This window comes from Parasteatoda tepidariorum, chromosome 12, assembly GCF_982258835.1.
Source record: "Parasteatoda tepidariorum strain Cologne lab strain chromosome 12, Ptep-v5.0, whole genome shotgun sequence".
Classification (NCBI taxonomy): Eukaryota; Metazoa; Arthropoda; class Arachnida; order Araneae; family Theridiidae; genus Parasteatoda; species Parasteatoda tepidariorum.
The window spans coordinates 15789016-15812412 of record NC_141766.1 but is presented as its reverse complement, the minus strand read 5'-3'; the positions used below and the strand labels follow the sequence as shown (position 1 = coordinate 15812412).

The window sequence follows — 23397 nt, the reverse complement described above, 5'->3', positions numbered from 1 at the left end:
CAGGCTTGCTGGTATTGGCAAATGGCATAAGTAACAGCAACAACAAAGAGTAAAAAGGAAAACAAACATTGTATCAGAACTATTTTGTTATAGATTTATTCGAAGGCTAATAATCCTTTACCTACTTTATTTATGTCTACCTAATTTGAAATAAAAATTGTGCAAGCATACTCAAAGTTAATGTAGATTCGTGGTCAATCAAATAGTATTGCATTTTCTGTGGTTTATAATATTTTAGGAACAAGTATTGCCTGACCGGATAGTCAGAACATTGAGCCCGAAAGTTAAAACGTTTTTTTTTCATTGTTATTCATGAATATTCAGTAAAGTGTAAAAAATAACAAGTTTCCTGAAATCAGAATAATCCAAACAATGCCAACAAGCATCAATATACTGGAATTAAATTTTTACTTAACCACCATTATTAATAAGATATTTCCAACTTCATAAATTTCACCAGGTAGCGAATCGTAAATTGAGCAAAGAATATAAAACAGTATAAAGAAATAATAAAATGTATAAGTTGCTCTTTTAATTACTCTTTTCTAAGCACTTTTTATCCACCAATTTTTGCTGTTTACTTAATTAAACATTGAATTCACGCTTCATTATGTAGATACAGTGTGATTACAAAATAATTTTACCTACATATTGACACCCTGGGAAGCATACCGTTTGCGTGAACAGAATTAATTTTTGTGTATGGGTATTATAATCTATGTGCCCAAAAATTATACTAAAAACAAATGGGTAGCTTCCACAGTTACAAAGTTTCGAGTATGGTTAATAGCTCCCCACCTTTTAAAGAACCCATTTCCAAATGGTTAGGAAATCCTGGCATATACAAAAAAGTAAAATGATTTTTTTTAAAAAATAATCATTTTTATATTAATAATCTAATTTTTTTCGCAGAAATAGATTAATCCTTCTCTTCCTAAATAAGTATGTACTGTGAAGAAAGTTGGATTAATATTTTAACTGGTCTGTTAAGAAACTGCAGTTTTAATTTCTTAAGAAAATCAATAAATTTATACATTTCTCATATTGTTGCTTGCTGGTTTTCAATTATTTTAAAATGATATATTAAATAACGTGAAAGTTATTACCATAAGCCGGATAATAAATTGCTTAAAATGATTGTTTTAATAATTGATGATGCTTCTTTTCAAATAGTATCTTCAATTTCTTAGTTCGAAGAGACCTTCCTTCGGGTTTGAAAAGAGATTCTTCCGTGCAGTTTATTCCACGGTTTTTTCTACTGTGGAAGAATCTTACAATTTTTGTGCTCTAAGTGACATTTTAGGGAGTTTATATGCAATTTATTTAACAAAGTATAGTAACAGTATTAAGGTATTTACGAAATTTAAATTTTTTTTTCACCTCTTCGAAAGTCACATGGTCTTCACTAAATGGAAAGTCACATCTATTTCACTAAATTCTTCATTCGAAATGAAAAATATTAAGCTGGGAATTTTCTAAACAATTTTTAATAAAATAATATTACTGCATTGATTTCGCAGGATTTTTTTCAAATTTGTTATTTATTATAACCTTTTTTTAAAAAAAAATTAGTCCTTAGTATGTTCTTAATAACGCTTTCGATAATTTAATTCATATAAATTATTTTAAAATAATAATATGTCATGTTTTATTATGTAAAAAAATTAGTTGCATAAGTGCAAAAAATTTGTTAATAAAATAATTTAATAAAGATATCCAGTAAAAATTAATATCTTTTACTTATATCTCTATCATACATATCCATTCACCCGGCAGCTTTTAAGCGCCACAGTGATAGGGCAATTTCTTTCCAAAATTTAATAACCTTTCATCTTCGTGAGGGATGAAAGTGCATATATATCAAGATGGAAAAGAGTAAAACTGGTAACAAATACATTTCCTTTTTAGCCTTTTTTCGGGAATAATAAAATATCCATAGCTACCACCTTTTTTTTAGCGGATACAATACATAGATTGAATCGCTTCTTCCTCGAAAAATAATTAATAGCAATTAATTGTTTATTGTCGAGAATAGATTTTTTCTCTCGAAAATTATCTATTATTAAAATAGTTCTACTGCCAGTGCTTTCTCATTTCAGTCTCGTTTTCAGTCCAGACCCTGCCTTCGGATCGGTATCGTCCTTACCAACTGCTGATATTTTTCTTATTACTGGATCTTGTCAAATAATATCACTATCATAAACACAAATACTCCTACCCATTTAGGCCCACATCACTTACCATATCTATCATCCCCGATCTTACTCTAGTATCTTCTCACCTTTATCCAAACTTGGTTCCACGACTAGAAAATGGCTATTTCTCCCTCCACAAGTGCAACTATTAATTTCTCCAACAAACGTATCTCACCTCCTATTCAGTTAACTCTCTTTAACACGTTGAATGCAGAGATGCCAACTTGCTCCACTTTGAAAATAATATTTTTCTAGTGGTGACGAAATTTAAGTAATTTTTAGTTCTGCATTTTAAATTTTAAGTATTATTTCAACCACCACATATCGAATATTCAAAGTAGCATATGAAATGCTACTTTATTGCATGCGATTTCTTCCATTGTCAACATTACAGGCGCCCACGGGCTCAAGCTCATATGAAGGAGACATTTGTCCGCTTCGCTGACAGACACTCCGTAAGAAACACCAGTTCAAGTTCAAGCAGTGATTTCGTGGTGACTATTTTAAAAAGTGAGCGTAATTATCCTTATTTTTCAGTTTTACTATTCAATTTGCTACCAATTTATTAAAACATTTGCAGAAAGCGGAGCAGTTAGCATCCCTGTGAATGCCACGCTAATTTTACGTGGCTTGCCCGTCTGGCCACTCTATAAATAACTGCAAACTAAGTTTACAAATATGCCGGCCAGTTGGCCGAGTGGTTAGCGTGCCTGACTGTGAAGCCAATGGCTGTGGGTTCGAATCCCGCTCTGGTCATGGATGTTTTTCTCTCTCTGTGTTGTCTTCTGATGTGTGAATGTATGAATGCGGCACACCCTATGAACGGGCATTTGTGGCAGTGTGGCTTGTGTAATGTTGCTCATTACCGTCCCACTGGGTAACGATAAATGATCAACACTTCCGGCATCTTCTAAGGCGAAGAACGAAAGTTCAGTCTCTGCCGTTATTGAAAAAAAAAGTTTGCAAATATTACACAGATTTTGCTAGTTTTTTAAAAGGCTTATCATGATATATCTGAAAAAAAGTAATGAATTATATAAGTCTACGAATTGTTTAGAAATAGTGGTGGATAAGAATCTACTGAATTGAATTTATTGAACCAAGAATCACAATTAAAAAACTACCACTTGAAAGAATTTATTCGCTGTCCGGAGCAAGTCGGCATCTCTGTGTATATAAATAAAACTATTTTTGTGTCTTCCATATTGCATTAATTTCTTCACACCAGTTTAGTAACGATAATAATATTAAAAAAAAAAAATGTACTCGAATTACGTGTTTCCAATAATCTTGTCTTCGCCTGTCATCGGTGACCCCAATGGCGCAACGCACAAACTCAGTGCCGGTCACCGGTGACCCCCATGGCATATAATCTTTTAATGAAAAAATTCCCCAAGTTAATTCCCTCAAAATTCTCGGTACTTACTACACATTAAATATTTCTTTCTACTGCCATTTCCAATACCTAAAAAAAGTGTTTAGAAAAATTAATGCACTCTATCACGCAATGGGGGCCCCGAACATATTACCTCATTCAGATAGTAAACGCTATCATCAGAAGTACGTTAGAGTATGGCAGCCCAATCCTCTTCTCGGAGTCAAAAATCACATCTCTGAGTAATTGAAACAATCTATAACTCTGGATTTCGAGTTGCAACTGGCCTCCTACGTTGGACACCAATCCCTATTCTGTACGAAGAAGCTGGCATTACTTCAATATCGCACAGACTATTTTTAGCAGCAAAATATTTTTACCTCAGCCTCTGGTCCCTTAACTCTCACTCCCCAATGAATCACCTTTTCTATCAATACCATTTTACCAGATTTAAAAAAAAAATTCCAAGTCTTCCAGATCACCTGGAAAAAAAGTGTCTCCGTAATGAGTTTTTCTCTGACAGATATACGGAACTACCAAATTTTGATTTCTTCGATAGCAGCAAACTAAGCAGCGAAATAGCTATGCGTACCCTCTTTCATGATTATCTTACAACTTCAGCTCTTCATCATCATCAACTCAACCAATCCATGAATTCAACTCCTCTCAACTCGAAGCACAGAGGATAAAAGCGAGTAGCACAGGTCCTCTCCACCAACTTCACCAAGTGAAAAGTTGATAAAATTATTCAAAAATCTAAAAATTTAGTTTATAGCTCTTTACCGTTTTTTAAAATGATTCGTGGAACCGGAAGCAGTTGGTCTTGCACTTCAATGACCAACACAACAAAGGAAATTTTTCAAGCATCGTCTAAGCCCACATAACAGATAATAGTTTCTGTTTATCACTGTCATTTTCCTGTAACACTTTAACAGATATTTTAGATTGCTTTAGATGAGTTGCTATCTGCTTTAACTACAATTGGATTTTCCACCGATCCCTCAAAATTATTATAATGCTGTATGAGTTTTTGTCATAATATGTATTTCAGGTATTTGAAAAAGTTGGCATAAAACATTCCTTATCACCGCAATAACTCGATAACTCAACGCATGTAAGGATTTAAGTTATGGCTGAGCCGTGGTAGCCAAGAGGTTAGAAAATCGGCCTCTGGTCCGGAGTGGCTGAGGTTCGATTCTCGACTCTGCTAAATCTCACCAAGTATGTGCGATATACGAACTCATGAAATCGTAATAGATCGCGGAGCAGTACCATGGATATACAGATCTGGAGAAAATTTCCTTCCCCTTCACATCTATGTCTAAATTGAGGAATTGGCTTCAAGAATGAGTGGTGCTGCCCTCTATCCGTAGAGTTTTGAGCCAAGACGTATTACTTCCACCCTTGCGGTGCTCTCTTGTCAAACGAAAGGCCCATCTGTCTCTTTTAATTTGCGAAATGCCAAATGCTGGCGAGTTTTGTCCAAGTGTCATTAGAAACAACAAACAACATCAGAAACAACAGTATGATATGGCTTGGGAGAAGATTTGTAATATTTAAGTACAATTATTGGTTTGTTCCACATTTTTACACTATTGATAAGCGGTAATATACTGTTTGTAAAGATATTCCCTTGAGAAATCATTTACGGAAATAAAAGAATAAATGAAATGACTTTTTTATAAATAAATAAATTAAAGAAAATAAATGGAAATCGTTTTGTTTTGTAAATAAATTTCTGGGAAAAGTGAAAAAAAAGCATTTTTACAACACAATTGCAATGAAAAATGCGTGGAATTTTTTGACAGACATTTTAATAAAAGTGATAGTTTTCATCTTTTATCATTATTACCTTGAAGAACTCCGTAAGAAATATAAAGATATTCGAGACTTGGAGCAAAGGAGGACATGGTCAATCCAAAAAATCCAAGAAGACCTCCAAAAATCGCAACTCTTCGTGGTCCAATGGATTGAGCTAGTACACTTGCTACTGGTGCTGTAAAGATAAATATTATCTTTTAAAACAAATCATTAACAATGAAAAGCTTATTTTCAAAATAACAACAATAATAATATAACGCTATACTTTTCGACGAACAACGCTATACTTTTCTATCATGTTTCTTTATATTTTTTAAAAAGATTTCTTGTCTTTCTCCTCAATCCATTTCAGAGTGTCTGGAAAACTTGAAATGGTGGTGACTAACATTTCCAACCTGTCAATTCTTTAAGCTAAACTAAGAAATTTGTACTTAGGATTCGGTTTGCAAGGTTTATAAAGTACAACGAGTTAATTTTACTACATATCTGGATTCTGATCTTCATGATCTTCCCTGAAATCAGAGCACAAAGATAATTTTCCCTTTTAAAGAGACGGCAAATGGGATTGCAGTCGTTCTACCATACTTTTAAGATGTGTGTACAACTTGTTATTTTGCCAATTCCAATCAGGGTACTAGTAGTACTTAATAATTAGAAACCATCCAAAATCAGACGTCTCATCACATTTCTCACAGTAAAAGCTTGTTCAAGTCATGCGTCACTTAATTAATGTTGATTCTATTCCCAAAACCATTCAAGAGAATGCTACTATAATACGGAAAAGGGTTTTAGAGAGATTACAGTATTATAAACTGCTGAAACTTAAAAACACAAAATGCTTTTTACAGGTGACTTGGAAAAAGCTAGAATTCCAGCATGAGGCGTAAGTTTTTCTGCCCAGCACAAATCCCCTAGAATTGCTGTATTTGGACATCCATTTACACCTTGACCTGCCTGTCAGTAAAACTGCCCAGCAAAAGTCCCCTAGAATTGCTGTATTTGGACATCCATTTACACCTTGACCTGCCTGTCAGTAAAACTGCCCAGCAAAAGTCCCCTAGAATTGCTGTATTTGGACATCCATTTACACCTTGACCTGCCTGTCAGTAAAACTGCCCAGCAAAAGTCCCCTAGAATTGCTGTATTTGGACATCCATTTACACCTTGACTTGCCTGTCAGTAAAACTGCCCAGCAAAAGTCCCCTAGAATTGCTGTATTTGGACATCCATTTACACCTTGACCTGCCTGTCAGTAAAACTGCCCAGCAAAAGTCCCCTAGAATTGCTGTATTTGGACATCCATTTACACCTTGACTTGCCTGTCAGTAAAACTGATATGAGCTCATTTAAGATTATGACAATCGTTTAATCAATTTTTGAGATCGGTTGTCCCTCGGAAATTTGAACACGCGTGTATACTGACGGTTCACTGATGAATAGCGAGGAGGGAGCAGGCGCCGGAGTTTACAGTGATTTACAGTTTTTTTCTTTTACACCCCTGTTTGTGCTCCCCTTTCTCAGTTTGACTGTGAGATTGAAGCAATCTATATTGCCCTGAAGCAATTATTGATACAAAAAATGCCTTCAGTAGAGCTGTGATTTTCTCCCTCTCCAATTTCTAGTAAAAAATAGCATAACTGATAACTCTCATAACTCCTTCAACTACAAAAATATGTGAAAGAACAGTCCAATTTTGTTACTTTCGAGGTGGATACCCTCTCACTGTGGAATCCCAGGGAATGAAAAGACTAATTTTCTGGCATGGAAAGGAATACCAATCTTACCAAAGCACTTCTACTAAGTTAACGAACTTACTTACAGTGAGGAAGGAACCCGACACGAGCTGTTATCGCAGGGACGACCGGGTCATTGTACTAACTGAGATATACTTTTATCATAACTTTTGTATGAAATTATTAAGCACTTGTAAATAATTCAACTAACACTCGTTCATAATTATTTAAGCTTTGTAAATAATTTCTTATAATTTACTATTGGTTGCACATACTTTACAATTTGATTTTATTTTACTTGTCTTGTGCTAGAGTTTTATACTAATCAAATTAACTCTTGGCACAATGGAAATTTTCTTCTACCCTTTTTCTTCTACAACTTTTGACTCTATGAGTTACTAATTATACAGAGTATTCCAAAGTTATCTTTACATCACCTGGCTTGAAATTGATTTCAGACTGGAAGTGCTTAAGGCCACCAATGGTGCGCATGTTGAAGTATACTAAACTAAACTTTATTAGTTGCAGTAATACATGCAAAAGACAGAATATAAATATCTTGTTTATTTTCGAAGTTATGAATTTTTGAAGTTGTAAAGAGAATTTTGGAACACCCTGTATATCTTCCTAGAATCAGTTAGTGTTGAGATATCCATAATATCCAGCTGGGGATTAAAGACCAACATTCCCATGAACAGATACGTAAATACTGGCAGCTGAATCATATCCTTCTTAAGAATTTTTTGTCTTGAAATAAAAAATAAAAAAAATTGCCGCACTATATTAGACAAATGGCCATTTTCTCTTGCCATCGTGACTCTTGGACGACCTTGCCCATCACCTTCTACATCAAAAAGCCTCCACACGATCTTTTATAAGTAGTCCGCCCAGACTATTTAAAAAGTGAACCAGTGGTGCGCATGAACCCAAAACCTTTTATAAAAGTGAGAGAAATTCATCATATATATTTGAGAATTGAATCTGTAGTGGTTGACAAGTGAGGCAAACCAATAATATTCAAAAATAAAACAAATTTTTAGTCATATACTTGCTACCACTTTCTTATTTTAACTAGATTTTGTATTAAGTGACTCGTTCGGAAAGTGGATATCCTTCACAGTGGTCTGATCGGACTACCTATGAAAAACCGTGTGGAGGCTTTCAGTTATAGGAGGCGTTGCCTTGCCCAGGATTTCCCTTGATGGATCCGGTATCCTGGAACTGTTTCCATTAGTTACACACGACACCGGGCGCAAAATTGAATTCTCTACAAATCTGAACCTGAGATTGGCAGCCTCCCCACAATTCACCACCTCATTCCATCATCTAATCCTTAGTGGTTACTCATTTTTACTGTTACAATTTGAATTTAACCTATTGCTGTAAAACAACACCAAGAAATTCGCGAGGTGTGCTAGCGAACGAAATACATCTTGACTTGACTTGATATGTATTGTAGCAGAGTACGTGCCCGCGAAGCGGGCATCTCACTCCAGACCTGAAAGCGAGACAGAAAAGAGAAAATACTGGTAGGAGAGCTATTTCAATGTTAAAAAAATATTCGGGAGGAGTTAATCTATTCTCAACAATAAACAATTCACTGTTATAAATTTTTTCTCACCGAAGAAGCAATTCAATATAAATATTGTATCCGTTAAAAAAATGGTAGCTGTGGATTTTTATTATTCTTCAAGAAAAACCAAAAATTGAAATTTATTTGTTACCAGTTTTTACTCTTTTCCGTCTTGATATATATGGGCTTTCAGCCCTGTCTCACTCCTTCTTCTGATGTTATAATAACATACCCTCCAACTTATGAGGATTTTGAAAATAATTCTTTCTAGTGGTAGCGAACCAAAGTAGAAATTTTTAAAGCAAATGGATCTCTCATAAAACTTTTATCAGAACTTAAGAATCTAGCCATATGGCCTGCACTTTTATAAGTAATAGTGGACAAGTTAAGCTAAAATTAATTTTTTTTAAATATTAAGACATTAATTTTGCTACCGTCTGAAAAGAAGATTTCTGAAACTACGGAAATTCCGTAGCACTTGGAGGGTATGTAATAATCGAGACTAGAGGGCTTTGGCAAAGAAAAGGATTCGAGAATCGGCTGTGAAGCCTCTGTTAAATTACAGTCAAATCTGGGTATAACAAATACGTCTTAACTTACGAGCGCTTATAAAGCCTGTTTCTCTACTGCCTCCGCTTGCACACACGTTTACGCTCGCGTATTTGATGTATAAGATTTGCATTTTTGTCTAAAAGCAGTGGTTTTAAATTCAGCTCAGTTCTTTTCATAAAAATCGAGAAAATATGCAAATTCTCTTAATTTACTTCACCAGTGTATTTATCGTTACATATTATTAAACTAAATATCTCAACATTATATGAAGTCACTCAAATATGATATGATCAGTAACTTAAACTAAAAAACTAAACTAAAAAAAAATGAAACTGAACTAAAAAATAAAACTAAAGTCTTAGCTAACACTAGAAAATATTAAAATATTGCAAGCATAAATCTCCCTCCACTTTTTTTCTTCGTAAATATTTACATGATGGTTTATTTTCATAACAATGGTTTGAATTGGTTTAAATGAAGGATTTCAGTAAATAATAAAACAAAGTAATTTTAAAAGAAGTATATCAACTTGCAAAGAATATTTTTGCAGTTAAATGCATTAAACAAAATTGGAGAAGTATTTTTAAATGGTGATTAGTAAGAAATTTAAATTAATACTGACTGAAAACCTTTATATTAATCAAAAATGTTGAAGTAGTTATTTCCCAAATGAGACGCCAAAATAACGTCAAGAAGAGAGTGGGCTATAATATCATTTTCATGTTCAACTCAATTGGCCCATTTTTTTTGTCTGAAGAAGTGATAAAAAGAGCGAACGATTCTTGTGAGGAAAAAACCCTTTACGTCAAGTGTTCCAGATGGCTCTTAGAGCTCGCGTCACGGTAATAAAAGCTGCGACAAGTGACTTTCTTTTTTTGACAACACACTACAAAAATATTGCCATTTATGCGTAAACAAAAGATAGATTCACTGTATTGAATTTTGAAACAATATTACGCATTGATTGTTCATATGAAATACATCCTTTTTTAAGGTGTCTGCAAATTGAAAAAAAGAGCCACTTATTTAAAGACTTTCTCTTAAGCTATTTAGATCTTTAAATTGATGATATAATTTCTTAGAATACGTTTGAATAATGCCAAAGAAAATTATTCAAACATTGAAGTGGATTGGCTATAATTCGCAGATAATTTTAAAGTTTCACTTTTTGTATAATACTAGATTGAATATATTTCATTTGCTTACAATCACTAAGAATTTAGTACTTTTTTTAAATTTTTTATCATAATTTTGCTTCAAAAATAACTTTTAATTTAAATATTAGAGGTTTGAAATTAATATCTTATATCCGCATACACACTTATTGTAATCTCATTTACTCATCACACTTACTAGTTTCGAAATTAACCCTTTGCATTTCAAGTGCTTGACCCATTCCAAATAACTGTTTTTTGGGGAAAACAAAACATTTTGAGATGATGTAAGAAGTTGTTATACCTTAAATGGGGTTACATTGCTCAACAGGGGTAACTTTGCCCATTATCTAAGAAAGTTTGGACTACAAAATTGTTCATTAGCCTTTGAATATTCTGCAGATAATCAGGGCTGTTGTTGCATAGGGTGGAATTAAGAACCAAAATAACAGCTAGTTAATCATATGATTTCTATCCGTATAACATAGTGGCTTTGAGGTATATAATTAGGAATTTTTCATATTTAATTTTCGTGCAATTTTTCTATTGAGTAATGTTTATCCATGAACCATAGGAAAAATGTGGTTACTTAGTTCATTTCTTACTAAGAGTCACCTAGCGTCGAGACGGATAGTATGATGCGATACTGATTCTAACAGTAAGAAGCACGTTTTTACTAAATTAATTTATCATTATTGAAATTAAAAAAAATCATTTAACGGCACCGAGATCACACACATAACAATATAGTTAAGTATCTAAAATCAGGAACAATTTATTTGTCGATATAGAAATTAACCACTTTTCGATATCTAAATAAAGGCAAGATTCAGTATCGGAATTAAATATTTTTTCCAAATGTTAGGCATAGTTACCGAATAGACACTATTCGGTAACCACGCCTTACCGTTAGAATAAGTACCTAGTGACCATACATACAGACATATAAAAATATTGGATAAGAGAATCTCTCTTATGATAACTAACAATCGTGGGAAAAGGGCCGCTTACGGCCTCAGGAGCCCAGATAAATATCGATGATGATGAACTAACAATCATCATCATCGAAATTTATCTGGGTGTCTGAGGCCATTCATGACCCTTTTCCCATCCAACCTTATCTATTAACTTTAAATTTCATCTATCTGGTAATTGGAATGGAAATTGAAGTGACAATAAAATTAAATATTTTGTATTTTACATAAAGTTCCGTTGCTACAAAAATAAGCTGCCATCGGCCTGAGGTTTACCTCTTCTCTCAAGTTTTCAAAAGTAAAAATTTCATTAAATCCTGCTGTGTTACAATTGATGGTCTTTTCTAAAACTTTGCAATATGATAATCAAAGAAATTACAATATGATAATCTAAGAAATCTATCTGAAGATTGCGATGTACGTTCTTGTTTCGAATAAACCATCTTGCTTTTGTTATTTTTCGGTGTATTTTCTCGCATCTTTTGCCATTTTCTAGCAGTGACGAGTAAGTTAGAATGGGTCGGATCATTGAGATGTACAGAGATGCCAACTGCTCCGCTCTCTGGAAAAGTTTTAATAAATTGGTAGCGAATTAAATAGTATAACTTGTAAAATAAGCATAGTTACGCCTACTTTGAAAAATCAGTAACCAAATAATTAATACTTTTAGGTTACGTGTTATATGATTCTTATAATTTTTGATATTTAGTGGTGGAAAATTTAATTAAAATTAAAAATACTAAACTAACAATATCTTAAATTTCGTTACCGTTAGAAAATACTATTTAGCAAAGCGGAGCAAGTTGGCATCTCTGGATGTAGTGTAAGCGCTTAAGTCTGAGTTTCATTTTAACTAACAATCTTATATTAAAAAGTGGTAAAGGGTAAAAATTTTAAAAATCTATCGTTCCCGAAAATTTTCAGGATTTTTATGAATTGGAGCCTAAATAATTTTTCTAAAGATAAAATTGAAAATAATAATTTGAAATCGTGTTATTAGGATTTATTAAGTAACCGAACTACTGAGAGTGTTTCTTATAAGAGATTCTCGTCAGTTGCAGACACTTCCCGTTAAGAGTTAATTTATATGCTTTATAAATGTACTTTTATCTCATGCGCTTTAGACATAAGTATTAAAAAAGTGTGGTAGATCTTAAATCTTTTTAGACTACTTAAAATAGTTTAAACGTTTTCAGATCCGATCTACACAATTGTTCACCCCACCAAATACAAGATTCCTACTACCTGGAAAAATTAAAAATTGATGACAAACTTTTCTCAAGACTATGGAAAATTTTCTGCCCATTAAAGTACCGTAAACCGGGGCGAGTCTACCCATCCAGGGGCGAGTCTACCCATTTTAGTTTTATTTAATTTTCACTATTTTAAATTGCAAATAAAAAAATTTTTACCGACGGAGGACTTAGTTCAGACTCTAAGGAAGATGGCGCTGTAGTAGTTTGATCCGTTTTTATTTATTTGGTGTCTTTTTAACCGATCTGTTCAAACGTCTTTTGAGAGATTTGTATTGAAAATCAGCAAACTTTTAGTTGGTGCTCCGTAAGTATATTATTATTATTACTATTTTCACTTTGGTTAAGTGATAAACTTATCTAAGACTAAGATTACATTAATTTTATATGAAAAAAAACAAAAAGAATCTAAGTTTTGTTGTTGTAAACAAAAAGCCAGAATTCGCGGGGCGAGTCTACCCATTCGTAGTTAGTTTTAATAAAGCATAATAATATAATTTAGAACTTTGTTTATATTAAAATTAAGTCATTTTAAATGAATTTGAGTATATTATTTAATTCTGCATTGATAAATTTATCATTAATAAGAAAATTTATAGGTTAAATATAAATGTAAATATAAAATATGTTTATTTTACCAATTTTTTCAATTTTTATATTACAAAATTAACTTTTTTTATTTAATTTTATATTTCAACGAGAAAACATTGTAAGAAAAATCACACCTCCTAAAAGGATTTTTCACGATTCCCAATGTTTGAATTTCGATTTTGTTAATGATCTTTAATTATTATTATTTATTAATTATTTAATCGTAAATTTATATTAATTTTAATTTATTTTTATCAATAACAATCAGAAAAAAATGTTATTTTATAATGTTAATGATTATAAAAAGAAAACTGTGATCAAAATGTGATAATCGATCAAATACTCAATTTGTGTTATTTTATGGATAAAAAATGGAATATATAATAAAGTTATGAATTTTACTTCATAAATATCCTATATAGTAACTAAAATAACAATTTAATAGTAAAATTTGATTATTTACAATGTTAACATTCATTTTAGTAGAATGGGTAGACTCGCCCCTTACGAGAGATTTGTCAGCAGTTCTATAAAAATATACAGTAACAGCGTAACTGTTAATATTTTCTAAAATCGATTTCACAGCTTTAAAAAGGGATAAATAGCGATTCCGAAGCACCTATTAAAAGCCTTTTTTCTTTAATATTTACAAAAGTTTGACCACTTGAAAGTTGACAAACTGAAAAAATGGGTAGACTCGCCCCGGTTTACGGTATTATAAAATCAATTTTGAAATTTTCACAAAAATGTGAGCAAATTGATTATATTTTTGGCAAATACGAATACCAAAAAATATTTAATTTCTTCAAATTTTTTCTTCAATTTCCCTTTAAATATTTTTCCTGATTTTTAAAAGGTATCAGGTTTGGAGTGATTAAACTCTTAGTTCACCATTTATCAGATGTGAAAAAAAACCTTAAAAATTCAAAAAGTAAAAACAAATGGTAGTAATTATGCATTTATTCCAAAACATATTTAGAGCTTGATATTTTTTTCTACAGTTTTTAAAAATTATGATGAGACGATGTAATTTCAGATCCCGTTATCAATTCCAAACTTATAATGTCTGACTATTTTGCAGTATATATTTAATTGATAGTTTCAAAATGATTTTGCTATTGTCCCTAAATCGGTGATTTCTCTGAAATCGGTTTAAAACTACGCAATAAAAAATAGAAAATACACTGAACCTATATAAGGAAACCAAGCGTAAGGGAAAAAAATATAAAACGAAATGTTCTTCACGTACAAAGAAAATAAATGACTTCATCCATTTATATGAACATGTTCGTAAAAATCACGTATTTGAGAAAGAATCAAAATAAGAATTTAAAGGCATACATATTTTAAACAACTTCACGTTCCATTTTAAACTATACTTTAAACACGGCTGAGAGTATTTTAACTAACATCACTCTTAACTTGAATATTTTCACTTTTACTATTTAGTTGCCTATTAAAGATCATATTAGAGATAATTCATAAGAGAGCTTCTTTTTTCAAAAAGCTATCAGCGGCGTATGACGACATTTCTGAGCATGGGTTCCTATGCAATTTTAATCCTGATAATGTGCCCTAATTCTTCTAGAAGTTTGTCTCCTGTTATGTATAACATTTTTTTAACTTCCACATCTCGACAAAAAATAGACTAAAAGTGTCATTAAAAAAAAAGAAAATAAACTTATAGCTTGGCAAGAGAAACCGATTGCAGATTTGAAATCAGTTATTTGAAAATATCTATGATTTGTCATAAAAAACTTCTCTTCAGTGTAATTTACCAGATTTGGAGCTCCGACAATTCAACCTTCTTTACAGAGGAGCCCATGAAGGGAGGAGAAAAAACATTTAAGATTAGCTTTAACAATTATTTCATGTTAACTACTTAAAGTTTTTTTTTGAATATTTTTTGCAAAAATATTTTATTTTAATAATTTTTCTTCGTCTCTTTTCATCAATCTTAATTATTTTTCATGCTTTCTCTACATTTTTAACTACATTTCCCCTATATATATACCCTATATATATATCCCCTATATGTTTTCTTGTATTATATATATATATATATATATATATATATATATATATATATATATATATATATATATATATATATATATATATATATATATATATATATATATATATATATATATATATATATATATATATATATATATATATATATATATATATATATATATATATATTATATATATAATACAAGAAAACACAAAGAAAGTTACGAAAAACAATAAGTATCATTTAATGCGCTTAAGCTGCAAGTAAACAGCAAGTTAATTTTAATATTAATAAACTAGTTACTTGGAATTCTAATGTTTCTAGGAGCATCTATTTAAATACCACTTTTAATGAAATGAACAGAATTAAAAGAATATGTAGTAATATTTATTTATCCAAAAAACAAATCGATAAACTCTTTCAAAATTTGATAAATAACAATGGATACCCAACTAAAGTAATAAAATTATAGATAAAATCATTGAATTAATCGTATATTTTTGTGGATATTTTTACTAAACATTTTTTTGTTGTTAATTTTTATAATTTTCCCTTGTGAATATCCATTTCAGGTAAATCCATAGCCAAAATTATTTACTAAATACTTTCTTTGTTAATTTGTATAATTTTTCCATGTGCAAATCCATTTCGGGCAAATCCGTGTATAGAATTATTTACTAAAAATTCCTTTACTAAATAATTTCCTTTGTTAATCTATACAGTTTTTCCATGTGCAAATCCGTGGGTAAAATTGTTTGCTAAGAATTTCTTTATTAATTTATGCAATTTTTCCATGTGCAAATCCATTTCGGGCAAATCCGTGTTAAAATTATCTACTAAAATTTTTTTCTTTGATAATTTAAATAATTTTTCTATGTGCTAATCCATATCGTGCAAATCCGCGGCTAAAATTATTTGCAAAAACAGGCAATTTATGTTTCTCTTTTCTATTTTATATGTTTTCTTAAATAAATATCTATCTTCTAAAACTATTTATGATCAATTTCTAAAATTACCCAGTATAATATTACCTTGCGCACATCCATTTCGGGCCCATCCTTGGTAACTAACAAATCAAAGCTCAGAATAACAAATCACTTCAGCAGTGCAGTAAGAACGACATTTTAAAACCCTCTTGTTACACGCAATTTGCGCTTTTGTTTTCATCTTTTGTTTTCATATTTTGTAATCTGGCAATCTTTCTGCGAAAACATTTTTAAATCATTCTTGAAAAATTTTCTGCCCATGTAAGTTGATCTGATTTTGCTACTCGCTTTATAGTTCCCTTTTTAATGTTTTTTTCTTTTTCTTTTATTTTATTTTATGTTTTTACATGTTACTTATTTTTATTTTTTGTGATCTATTTTATTTGTTGTTATTTTTATAAAAAATTTTTTGAGTGCTCCTCACACTATTGTATTAATATATTTTGCTTCGGCTTTATTGATACAATATCAGAAAGCACTCTGTTTTGCGGATATATATAATCGTGTGGGCTGAAGAAAAGATTATATCTTTTTTTTCCGGTTTTTTAAATAAAATTTAACTTTTTTTTTTTTTTTTAAAACTGTTGTTTGTTATTTTTTTTTACTTATTATTTCCCCCCCTTTTTTTTCATTTGTCTATTATTTTTCCTTGTTTTATTCTTCATTTTGAACATATATAGGGGAAGCTCGGGCAAGATGGGACCACCGGGCAAGACGATACATCGCTATTTTTCCTATGCGCATTCACGATAGCAACATCTAAAGTGCGTTTTCGGAAAGAATAAATTATTGCTCTCAATACGCACAAGTTTTTTCATCAGTTCACAAGGTGTTACCGCTTGTTGTACATTGTTTTGTTTTTCTTACATCGTGTTAAAATATTTTTCCAGGTTTGTATGCTGATATTATTTGTTTAATACATTGCAATAAATTTTTCAAATTTGTGGCCCTGTAGTGTTATTATTGTAAAAACATAATGAGAAGTGTAAATTAAAATTTATTTGTTCAAACAAAATTGCAGATATTTTTTTTTTAAAAATGCACTATCCGGGCAAGATGAACTGGGCAAGATGGGACAGCCAAAGTAGAATAAAAGTGTAATATAAAAATTAATTTCTCCGGATTTGGCAAAAAGCATAAAAAATAAGGTAATATTAACAAAAAAATATGAACTAGCAAATATAACTTAACAAATTATTTAAAAAAAATTTATAGAAAAAAATTATAATTACTTAATTGACAGGCTATATTCAGATTGCTTAGAATGGGTTCATGAAGTATGCAGTGCTTATTCCGGTTTTATCCGCATCTTATACAGTAACTGTGATGTTTAAGAACGTTTTTTTGTCGATTATTCTTTTATTTTGACATTAATTTCTGTGATTTTTGAAATATAATTATGTGTCCCATCTTGCCCGGGTAGCCCGGGCAAGATGTTCTATTTTTGTTTATGTTAAGTTATTATTACTAAACTTTATTATTTATTTATTTTCTGTATGAGATATATAAGAGCAATGTTCCCACTATTTGTTTACAGTATAAAATATATAAAATTGCTCTAGTTTACTATTTTCTAAACCAAGTTTCCTTAAGCGGTCCATATTGCCCGCCTTTCTCACACACATATATAAACTGCTGTTTGTAGAAAATGCAACACCATGAAAGAATCATCAGAATCAAATGAAATTTAATGCAGAAACGACTTGTACTGATACAAATAAATGATGAAATTTTCAAAACAAAAGAAACAAATTAAGCGTCCGAAATCAGTATTTGGTGCAGCCACCACGCGCTGCAATAAGTGCTGCTATACGACGTGGCATGGAGTCAAACAGATGTTGAATATCTGCTTGAGGAAGAGAATTCCATATCGCTTGTATGCGCAACCAAAGTTCGTCTTTGGAAACTGCAGGACGCGGATCACGAGTGAGACGCCGACCAACCATATCCCACACGTGCTCAATAGGCGACATATCCGGCGAATAAGCAGGCCAAGGAAGAAGTTGCATGCGTTGTGCTGAACAGAAGTCTCTAACAGTCCGCGCAACATGTGGGCGTGCATTATCCTGCTGAAAGATAGCTCCAGGGATGCCTTGAAGGAAAGGAACGACTTCGGGCTGTAGCACTTCACGGACGTATCTGTTGCTATTGAGATTACCCTCAATTCGTATCAAATTGGATCGTCCATGATACGAAATCGCACCCCAGACCATAACTCCGGGTGTTCGACCACTATGTCGTTCAATAATACACTCAGGAAGGCAGCGTTGACCGGCATAACGTCTAACACGAACACGGCCATCATGGGTCCACAAATTGAAGCGTGATTCATCTGAAAAGACAACTTGGTGCCAATCAGCTCGCCAGTCTCTGTGCTCAAGAGCCCACTGCCGACGCAGCCGTCGATGATCCGCCGTGAGGGGAATCCTGTATAATGGCACCCTTGCACGCAATCCACGGCGCAGCAGACGACGACGAATTGACGAAGCCGACAATTGTACACCTGTAGCAGTAGACCAATGTGCTGCCAGCTGCCTGGAGGAAGCTGTGCGATCATTCACCGCCATGCGGAGCAGGTGTCGATCATCGCGCTCTGACGTCACCTTCTGTCGTCCAGTGCCTGTTTTTCGAGTTGTTCGGTGCTCGTCGGTCCACTGCTTCCAAACTCGCATCACTGTGGAACTGTTCCGCTGCATACGAGCTGCTATTGCGCGATAGGAAAATCCTCCTTCTCGAAGGCCGATTATCCTCCCTCGTTCAAACTCCGTAAGTTGCTTGAATTTCTTATTCTTCCGTCGTGGAGGCATACTCAGGTCTCACTAAACGTTTGCCACTAACAAATAATCATAGACTATTTTCAACGTCCCGCTACAGCACTTTATTTATACGCTTTCAGCATCAATTCAGAGGGCGCTGCGCGCGCCACGCACGCGCGATGGCTCTGAAACTTTATTAATTTGCATAATATCCTATAATTGACATTTGCTGCGAATTTCATTTGATTCTGATGATTCCTTCATGGTGTTGCATTTTCTACAAACAGCAGTTTATATATATATATACCTGCCAACTTTTACGCATTTGGCGTAAAATTTTATTTTCATATTTAAAGTGGTAGTAAATATATACTATTTTTTCTTTTATAAACTTAATTTTTAATTGATTTTGATCACCACTATTCTTGAAAACATTAAGCACATATATTAATATGTGCTACTATCATGGTTGTGAGCTTAAGTTTTTTCAATTACAACGTATTTTTTTGCTTAAAATTGAAATTTTTATTCCATTTTGATACCACCGGGAAAAATGATAATGGAAGGGATTAAAAGTTGGCAGGTATGTATATATAAAGAGAGAGAGAATTGAAATTCAATTCTCATTGTGAAATTCGCAAGATTCACCTTTTCTCCTTTAATTATAATGGATATATATGCCTTAAGTGCTTCTTCCATCTGCACATGAAATGAAATTATCTCCACAATTGATAAACGAACTATCAATTCAAAGGTGTGTCCAATAAATGAAATTACCGATGAAGCTACATATAAAAACCACTGAGCTATCAAGTTGAGAAGAGTCTTATATCTATTAGATAACAAAGCACGTAACATTTCGACTAACTTCTTTTAAATAACGAAATAGTAGGCGTTCCAGCTCAATCTTCTGCTATCTTGCTCATCAACGTTGCGCGATTTCTCACTTTTGAGCTTCCTTCGGCTTCCAGTCAGCGAAAGATAGTTATTTTGTATTCCATAGACTTCATACAACTTGTTTTTTCTTCAAATCGCCTCGAAGTCAAAAGCATCAAAGTAATTTTGTCTAATGAATTAAACTACGAGCAATCAGTTTTTTGTTATAAATCGTTGATGGTTCTGGTATTTGAGGAAAACATTTGTGATGTTTGATGGCCGATCTTTTAATCTCGCAGATACAAGTGGGTAGACAGAAAAATAACTCATCAAGACTTCAATTTGCTTCATTCACATCTTTGTCATGTTTCCTCGAAATAGGCAAACGCCCAAATGGTGGTTTATATTGCAACTATCACTTCAAAAATATACAGAGATGCCATCTTGCTCCGGGCAGTGGATAAATATTTTTGAGTGGTAGTCTTTCAATGTATAAGTCTTGGATTAGTAAACTCGATTTATAGTGTTTTTACTCACCACCACTTCTAAATAAATTAAAAGCTTACTATATATATATATATATATATATATATATATATATATATATATATATATATATATATATATATATATATATATATATATATATATATATATATATATATATATATATATATATATATATATATATATATATATATATATATATATATATATATATATCACTTTGTTACCGTTAAGTCGTGTTGAGCCTTTTAAAAAGTTAGTAGAATTAACCGAAATCTGTAAATTTTAGTTTGTAGTTCCTTACCGTTTCTTAAATATTTTGACACATCCGGAGCTGTTGGCATCTCTGAATATATACTAGTCAAATAAAAACTTGTTTTTGTAAACTTATTGCGACCAAAGATAAGGAAAAATCTACTTTATTTAGAAATATGTTACTAGGGACCTGGAGTCGAAAAGTTTTCGATGCTCCAGCTCCTCTACCTGATAATAAGCTAAAGCTTCTGCTCCAAGTTCCGTTAATATACCGTGATTTTTACCGTGTATTTATGCGATTTTTCGAATTTCAGATTTTAATTTGAATTTTTTTATTATAAAAAGAAACATTGATTATTGTTAAAGGAAATATAGTGCTTTAAATTTAAAATAAAAATTATGTAATAGTAATGATATCAGTATGATTAGTATGTCATTAATATTAGATATTAGAACAGAAATAAATACTACATAACACATTTTATAAAATATATCAACCAGACGCAAATTATCTATATTTGTAACACTATCCAGAAATTAAAAGCACAAAAATCTTTATTTTTTTTTCATTTCAAGCCTGAAAAATCTATGACTGAAATTTTTTTTAAAATCAAAAAATAAACAACCCTAAAGTTTGGGAAAATTTAGAGCTCCAGCTCCAGGGAAAATAAAAATCTGGGTCCTTGTATGCAACCATTACTTTTTAATAATTATGTTCATATAACGTTAATAAAACAAAATTGGTGTATAAATGTGCCTCAGTGGTCCCAGGTGCCCAGTTGAAGTGTATAAACTTGCTAAACAAATGGGATATTTTTTCTTTTTGTCCAGAAAACAAAATATTTAATTTTTTTACTCCAATTTTCATCATTAGACCTCAATGTCACCATCTGCAAGATGGATGGGAAGAGGGCCGTAAACGACCTCAGACTCCCATGAAAAATATATCATGTTATTTCTCTTAGATGCCACATTTTGATTTCAGCTAACACATTTCTCTTAGCTATCGCAGGAACGCCAACTGTGTGGGAAAAACTTTTTTGACAATATCAAAGTTCATATTTCAATATTTAATTCTTGCTTTAGTAAAATAGATTAAGAGGAATTTTGCCCATTACTACATATAATAATTAAATAATAATTAAAACAGATATAAAAATGACATTTAATCCAAGAGCACGTGTGTATTACACTTGTTGAATGGTTATTTGTTTTGTATTGTATCAATGTATGTAAATATCAAACCTCATTAAAATTGGTCTTGTAGCTCTAGAATTAATAGACCAAGTTCGCAAATTCTCTTAATTTCTGACACCAGTGCAGATAAAATATTAACAATATTTCATGGGTCTTTGTCCTTGTTAATCAGGACCAAATTGTTTCATAATTTGTGTAAGGCTATGATAATTAATTTTAAGTAGCTACTTTACTAATAATAACTTTAACGGTATGAAATTGTTAAATGGTTAATGAACTTAACCCTTTGTATCACCGCGTTACATATCTGCAACATACATGAAAATTCAATCCTATAATGAGGTGGATTCACCTATAAAATCAAACTAAATTCAGGTAAAGAAAATGTTGCAAACTCGGGGGAACCAAATCTTGGTGCAGCTACCAATATTATAATGCGTTTAGCAAGAATTGTTTCACGACATAACTGCAGGATATACAATTTTTTTACAACAATCCCCTTGATTGTATATTTGGCTAAGGAGGGATTGAAAAATGCGGTGTGAGACTTTGTTACCATAAAAACAACAATTTCAAAATTATTCACATGAAGTTGAATTGGAATTTTTGTTCTATTTTTCACGATATTAGAGATGTTCAACAAATGCTTTTTATCAATAAATTTTTAATTTTAAGGTCTTAACTTTTTCATTATTTTTTACACGCTTAATATGATGTATTCTAACATCCGCGTAAATATTTCTTAAATCAGAGTTGTTGAGTTACAAAGGGTTAAAGAAAATTTGTCACTAATGAAGGCAAAATCAAGATATTATTTCAAATAATGTTCCCCATTTTTGTTTTAAGAGTCCTGTCTTGATTCTTCATGACAAAACTGAAAATTTTCGTTTCTTTATTTTGTTTGCACTGTTTTTGTGTCAAGCTTAGATTAGAACATAGTTTAATTTCGAAAAAGTGAGTGCGTGATAATATAAATACTGTTGCATACCTGCCAACTCTTCCGGATTTTCCGGAAGATTTTATTTTCATATTTAAAGTGGTAGTAAGTTTATACTATTTTTTCTTTTATAAACTTAATTTTTAGATGATTTTGATCACCACTATTCTTAAAAAAATTAAGCACATATATTAATTTGCGTTACTATCATGGTAGTTAACTTAAGTTTTCTTAAACACAACGTATTTTTTTGTTTAAAATTGAAGTTTAATTCCATTTTAATACCACTGGGAAAAATGATAATGGAAGGGATTAAAAGTTGGCAGGTATGCTGTTGAAACTCAATCATACTAACGCAGGCCTGTGAACTTTCTGCGCTTTTTGGAAAAATTTCTTCCAGTGGTAGCAAAATTAAGGCTTTAATATATTATTCTTTCTTTTGTAAATTTGATTTAAAGTTGTTTTTCACACCACTAATTGTAAATGATTCGAAATATTCCAACTCTTTAGGGGTGAGGCAAAATTATCAAAAATTCTGTGAACTTTAGTTTTTAATTGTTTACCACTCAATAAAATATTTCACAAAAAGCGTAGTAATTGGCAGTCTGGGCAACGTTTATGTTTGGCTCAGTATTGCTGAGCT

The 23397-nt window shown here is 31.7% G+C and overlaps 1 protein-coding gene across 1 annotated transcript in view; it reads right to left on the bottom strand.

Annotated features, from left to right (window-relative positions):
- LOC107438134 (monocarboxylate transporter 12) overlaps positions 1–23397 on the bottom strand; it is a 115712-nt gene that overhangs the window by 8920 nt on the left and 83395 nt on the right. The window contains exon 2 of the mRNA XM_016050333.4: positions 5423–5566. Coding sequence (XP_015905819.1) covers positions 5423–5566 — 144 coding nt within the window. The remainder of the gene's footprint in view (positions 1–5422; positions 5567–23397) is intronic.